Below are 6891 nucleotides of genomic sequence, written 5' to 3'. Positions count from 1 at the left end.
AGAACAGAAAGGTAAGATGTGTCCAGTGAGACACAGCGCTGTGTGATGCTACTCATCTGGAGAAACACATTCAGACATCAGCAAGTCCGCCCACAGTCTTTGTCAAGCTTAAAGCAGCATGCAGACAAATGCAAAATATAAATTTGCTCGGAGTACTCTTCCCCTCTTATATAAACTCTCAGTATAAAAATGTCTCAGTCTTCCTATGCATTTTTCACTTTCAACAACAACAACAACAAAAACTAATCCAACGTTTCTGATCTTCTTGTATGGCAATGGGAATTTGTGCAACTAAGCAAAAGGCCCCAGATCAGGGCAGTCTCCTTGAGTCTCCTTTCAACTCTCCGTGTCTCTGTGCTAAATGGAGAGAGAACTCACCCGCAATAGAAATACTGTTCTAAAGCACTTGAAAATTATAACTGTTTGGGTGCCCGATTTTCCTTTGCTCCCTGGGTAACATTAGGGAAAGCATCTAAAATCTCAGCATTTCTGAGCTTAAATAGATGCTTCATAGATGTCAAGAGATGACTGGTTTTAGGCTCCCACCACATGCCTCCTGCTTGTCCGGTCACGGAAGGCAGGATAAACTCGTATGGAGAACCACGGGCAAAGCTGCTATCCCAGCTGCCTGCGGAAGCTGTCGGAAGCTGTCGGAAGCACTGACAAGATGCTGATGGTTCATTGGCTACTGAAAGGGCAAGGAAAAAAATGTTCATTCCGTGTCAGGAACGCTGTGCTGGGAGAAGATGCCGTGGTCGTCCTTACTTACAGACAGCGCAAGTGGATGTAGAAGTCCACGCAGTGGCTACACACGGGCGTTCTTGGGTAGGCAGGCAGTGCTGGCTACCTGGAGATCCACCGTATGCCAGCCTGCGTGAATTCACCTGTGCATGCCAGGCCTGGCCAGGTGAAGAGGAGAGGCTTTCCATGCAGTTCTCGCTTGGTGGATGGGTCATGGTGCTGTCACCAGAAGGCAGGGTCAACAGTCATTCCACAGTATCCCTGGTGCTGAAAGGGTGGCTGCTGGCCAAGATGGAAACCGTCTCTGATGCCATCTTCCCCAAATTGTACCTTGTTTCAGGTAGTACCCTCAAAGTCCCGTGACCCAAAACCACTAAGGGGAGACTGGCTTCATTATACTGTCCCGAAGGGCTATTCTGTTCAGAACTCCGAGTCTAAGCGAGGAGTCATCCGTCCACACAATGGAGGTGGATAAACTTTTCTTTTTGACTTTGAAAATCGATTTCCTCCGGTGCTTGTGCAGCAACTGTTTCAACTTGTCCTTAAAAACCGAGGTGGTGAGAGTGTAGAGGATGGGGTTCAGGGCGCTGTTTACCGGGAGGAAAAACACCACTATCCAGGAAGTGATCGTACCTGCGGAAGAAAATTAAGTGTGAAAAAGAACAGAAAGTGGCTCCTCCCTTTTTGTTCCCCAAGATCCAATCCCCTAGTCTCACCCCTAGCACTGAAACAGAACACCAGTTGCGCCCCCACCACCTCCCCCGCAGCTTCTTCTGTGTATCCCACAGACCATCCCTTCCTAACCTCCCTCCCCACACTGGTCCGTCGCGATATCTTGGCTTCCAACTCCAGCAGGCACCCCCTGCTAAACCATAGCCCACGCTGACAGAAAACCAGGAAGGCTGCCTGCAGGCCTTCTCCCCTCTTCGTCTTTCCCTAGACCCAATCCTCCAGTCTCATCCTCCCGCCCTGCTGCAGAACATCTGTCGCAAGCCTTCCTTCCCTGCCTGCCCTGCTACTACCATCTCCTGCAGACCCCACAGATCTTCCCCTTTTAACCCCTCCCCTTGTTGCCTCATCCCTGACTCCAGCCCCAGCAGACTCCACCTGCTAACCCAGGGCAGCTTCTCCCAGGTTAATAAGTTGGATGGAGGTGGATCCACACCTCTCCTTCTGTTCCTGAGCTCACCCAGCTTCACCTCTGGCTCTGCAGCAGGAAACCTGCTGTGCTCTCCCTTTCCTCTTTGACCCCATCCCAACAGATCACAAAGACCTTCTCCTCCAATCCTCCCCATCCCCCACAACTCATTCCAGTTTCCCAGCCCCCAACACCAGCAGACATTCCCTGTGAACACATCAGCTGAAGAGGCCAGAGAAACAGGTAACACACAGTCATTGCACTCAGTGTTTTTATTTTTCCTCACTGGACTGCACCACTGCCCACTGCCTGCCTTAGAATATTAATTATAAAACACTGTGGTAGCAATGGTAATGCTGTGTTGACGCCACAGACACTTACAGAGACCTTACCTCACGGAAGGGGCTCGCCCAGACTCTGGCCTTGTCAAACAAAGGGCCTAAGAAGACACAGTGTCCCTGGGAATGAGGAAGGGGACTGACCTGGTATCTCCACTTTAAGGAGAGACAGGGTTTTAACGACAAACACGGGAATCCAGCAGATGGCATCTGAGAACACGATAAAGAAGAAGCGGTTTGCAACAGCCACTTCCTTCCGGATGTGGTTCCTCACTTCTGCAGTCTGAAGGGCTGTTTTCTGGATAGAGCAGAACATGGCTATGTAGGAGAACACAATGACGAGGAAAGCCAGCAAGTTCACACCTGTTGGGAAGAGCACACTGCTTTTACATCTCCGTGGGAAGGGAAGTCAGTAGAGACACATCAGCTACGTGGCTGTTAACATGGTCCCCGGGCACCGGGGTTCCCAGAAGCACCCTTTTCTGTGTGCTCCGAGGTGTGGAGCAGAACTTCCCAAGTTCAGGAAATAATTTCAAGAACTGGGTTTTGATTAGCCCTACAGAGGGATTTCAAAGGCGAAAGTTCTTTATGAAGAATTAGGCCTGGAAATTCAGATCTGGAATACCATGAAGCAAAACTGCCTTCTTCTTCTTCTTCTTCTTCTTCTTCTTCTTCTTCTTCTTCTTCTTCTTCTTCTTCTTCTTCTTCCTCCTCCTCCTCCTCTTCCACTTCCTCTTCCTCTTCCTCTTCCCCTTCCCCTCCTCCTCCTCCTCCTCCTTCTCTCTCCTCCTTCTCCTTCTCCTCCTTCTCCTTCTCCTTCTCCTTCTTCTTCTTCTTCTTCTTCTTCTTCTTCTTCTTCTTCTTCTTCTTCTTCTTCTCTCTCTCTCCTGAGACAAGGTCACACACTATACAGCCCTGGGTGGCCTTGAACTCACAGACACCTGCTTGTCTCTACCTTCTGAGGATTAAAGGTGTGCACCACTGCTCTTGGCGAGACTATTATAGGAAAAACACACTTTCTCTGTCTGTCACTCACTTACCACACACACACATACACACACACACACACACACACACACACACACACACACGGAGTTTCGTTTTTAGTTCCTGGAACGTCACCTATTAAGGTATTGCTGTTTGTATAGTGCTTGTCTCAAAAAGTAGGTAACAATCTTAGTTCCTTCTCTCATATATATATATATATATATATATATATATATATATGAATAAAAGAATCTTAGAATTAATCATAAATATAACTGCCTCAGAAGCACTCTTCTTAATGTTTCGGCCCTTCAATAAATGTAACACATCAGACAAAAAATGCAATTTTGTTTACTTTTGCTTAGATTGCTCACAGTAATTTGATTTGTTGCTATTCAGAGCCCTTTAAACTCAATTTAGAAAAGAAATAAAAATGTTAAAAACACAACTAAATGAATCACTCTTTGGAGGCCAGTTTCACGGATAGCCCCTGTAACAGTGACTTCTTGTTTCTTTGCTTACTTTATTCTTGCTGTAATAAAAGGAACATCCAAGACAGCGATTATCAAATTCTTTTGATAAGCATAAAATTTGCATATGTTTCCATAGCTGCTAAAAACCATGCTCAATCTGAATTTAGACTGTGTGAAAGACCGGTAACGGCAGGGAAAAACGGTTCAGGTTCAAGGTTACTTTTAACCACAGCGTTTCATCATCCATGGACTCTCACTACTTTTGCTACAACAGCATTTTATAAGCCCGGCTTGTCTGAGGCCTCTTGTCAGAAAGCTTCGCTTGGCTTAAAGCAAAATGGCTCCGTGGCAGGAGCTGGGCCCACTTTAGCCATCTCACGCCTTAGCTGTAAGATTTGACTTCCCAGCACTGCAGCTGGGCCTGGCCCCTGGTTTTGGGTCTCTGACCCCATCGTCTTTTCCCAGAACACAGCTCCCACCCACACCATCCTCTGGCTTCACTTGGCTGTGCCTCCTCATCCCTGGGGCTTCCTTTCTCTGTCAAAGATGTGGAAACATGGTCCTCCCATGTGGGGCAACTAGGAAGTCCTGTACGCTTGGCCCGTGGTGCTTGTTGGCCTGAGCTGTGAGGACGCATCTGAGGGTCTGTGTCCTGCTTTCTGTTCTGTAATATCTGCGAGAACGGGGGCTGGTGTAGCTCTAGCTTTTAATATTGGGACAGCTCATAGAAGACTCGCAATAAATCCTTGACCTCATGAATAGACAGTAGTTGGCATGTGCACGCGGGTGCGTGTGCTTACATAGGCACACACATGAGTGCACGCGGGTGCGTGTGCTTACATGAGCACACACATGAGTGTACGAGGGTGCGTGTGCTTACATACGCACACACATGAGTGCACGCCGGTGCGTGTGCTTACATGAGCACACACATGAGTGCACGCGGGTGCGTGTGCTTACATAGGCACACACGTGAGTGCACGCGGGTGCATGTGCTTACATACACACATCCATGAAGGTCTTTGTGAGGTATGCCTGTGCTGGTAGCTGTGAAGAGGAGAGCCTGGAGGAAGCACGAACTGTCTACGGTATCCCGAAAGGACAAACTTACGAACACACGTATACCAAGAAAGAATGGTGTGTGAGGAGAGCGCCCAAAGCGGTGTAAAGAAAGAGTCCTGTATTTCAGAAAAGGAGAAGGGATACTGGGGAAAGGGACACAGCGGTTCAGGTCACCCCAGGATAGAGTTTAAGCTGCCCATTTGAACTTGATCTTGAAAGTCGTTTGGGGCGTTGATGGTTTCAGATAGGAGAGAAGCGGTTGTTTTTGTAGCCAAGTTCTGACAGGGCTGACAGACAGACAGACAGACAGACAGACAGACAGACGTGAGGAAGGAAGACTACGATGTCAAGGGCGGTGGGAGGTGACAGCAGTGAGTGGAGACGAAGGGCAGAGGAAAACTGTTTTGACAAGAAAGTGACAAAAAGCTTGCTGATGAGGAAGATGAGGGGCAAGAAGGGAACAGAATAATGTGTTAGCTAAAAACACTTTGGGAGCCACCTTCATTCCAAGCCGAATTAAGGCGTGTTACACAATAACAAAGAAAATTAATATTAAGGTCTCAGTCTGTCATTCATTTATAGTAGAAAATATGGGATCGTCATTTCTAAGGAAAAAGTCGGGAAATTAAAGAAAGTGAGAAGAATTGGTATCGCGTGGCCTCAAGAGCAGTTTTTACAAAAGGCAGTGTATCTGCGGGTGTTTAGATGACATGTTTGCGATTTTCTAGAATTGTATTAATATTTATTTACGTTATAACTAAATTGTTAGCAAAAAAAGACCTTTTAAAGGCATCTGAGTAATTTGGTAGGGTTTCAGGACTGGATATTAACTTAGAATTTTTCCAGGCCGTGCTCACTATGAAAGAAAAGCAAAAAAAAATCAAGGGTGATTTAAAAAAAAAAAAATCACGCAAAAGGTCCTGAAAGGATATCGTTGTCTTCTGTCCTACATTTCAGCAATACAAAATTTAATAATAATAAAAAAACACCTACAAAATGAACGTGAAGAACCTTTCTTTCTGAATGGACCCATTCATATCTGACGCTTTGTGTCATTTCTAGGTAAATGGTAGGTGGTGTCTCTCTGGGAAAAGAAAAGTAAAATTTACCTAGGAAAATCCCAAGGGAGTACCCTCTACTTCCAAAATCTTCTGCTTGGTCATAATGAAGTGGGAAGCAGACTCCATTTTTCCCATAAAAGTTGCCAAAATAATCCTCGCTGGTGAAGGGAACGGCCGCTATGAGAAATCCCAGCCCCCAGGCGCTGCCGAGGGCCACCGCAGTCTGGCGCTTGCCCAGGCGCAGGTTGCTGAAAGGGTAGACGATGACCAGGAACTTCTCCAGGGTCAGGAAAGTCAACAGCAGCACCGACACCTCCGTGGACAGCGTGGCCAGGAAGCCCAGGAGGCGGCAGGGTACACTCTCCATCCACAGCAGGGCATACTTCTGATACTGCCCTCGGTACTTGATGTCAAAGGCGCCCACGAAGAACAGGTACACCCCCATAAGGCAGTCGGCACCTGTGGGAACCCAAGCAGCCCGTGGCGGTAGTGCTCAGCATAAGACCTTTTATGTTCCTCGATTCTGCTTCCTGTATTAAATGAACCGACTAGACTACCAACCAGCCAATGGACCTGATCTGGTTTCTGGTTTAAAGGGCGGAAGAGGGAACACTTCTTGAGGGCTAGTACTTGAATGAGAACGCCCATTACTGGTATAGTTAATAAAATATTCTTGTCTGACATGAATATCTAGCCCTCCTTTCCCTGACCGGGGGGGGGGGGGCAGAGAGGGTGGGGATCTGGCTTTTTAAGCACACGGGCCTTTGTAATTGAAATTAATAATATATTAAATTAATAATAATACAACTTGGAGAAATTAGTTTACAAATCTCCAAACTTATTCCATTTTCCACCCTCACCCATTGACCTGTGAATCCATTTCTACGACATGATCCCCAGGGCTACGCTTCATGCTGAGAGCCTGTAACCTAAAGTCACAAAGGGCAGTGCATTTATACCTAGAAAAGATTTGCCCACCAAAGCTAACTTGGATTGAAGGATATTTGTTGAATATACAATCCTAAATATAATATATACACAAAATTATATGTGTATATATACATACATATATTATATATATACATATCAGC

The 6891-nt window shown here is 46.6% G+C and overlaps 1 protein-coding gene across 1 annotated transcript in view; it reads right to left on the bottom strand.

Annotated features, from left to right (window-relative positions):
• Nucleotides 1-1114: 1114 nt before the first annotated feature.
• The window catches only part of Rxfp2 (relaxin family peptide receptor 2), a 54729-nt gene continuing 48952 nt past the window's right edge, over nt 1115-6891 (bottom strand). The window contains exons 17-19 of the mRNA XM_041677690.1: nt 5849-6259; nt 2362-2580; nt 1115-1374 (exon numbers count right to left, since the gene is read on the bottom strand). Coding sequence (XP_041533624.1) covers nt 1115-1374; nt 2362-2580; nt 5849-6259 — 890 coding nt within the window. The remainder of the gene's footprint in view (nt 1375-2361; nt 2581-5848; nt 6260-6891) is intronic.

This window comes from Microtus oregoni, unplaced genomic scaffold, assembly GCF_018167655.1.
Source record: "Microtus oregoni isolate MIOR12 unplaced genomic scaffold, Mior012 000029F_ref0000214, whole genome shotgun sequence".
In the NCBI taxonomy this organism is placed as follows: Eukaryota; Metazoa; Chordata; class Mammalia; order Rodentia; family Cricetidae; genus Microtus; species Microtus oregoni.
Note: the sequence above shows the minus strand (reverse complement) of the source record. Positions and strands in the feature narration are given on the sequence as shown.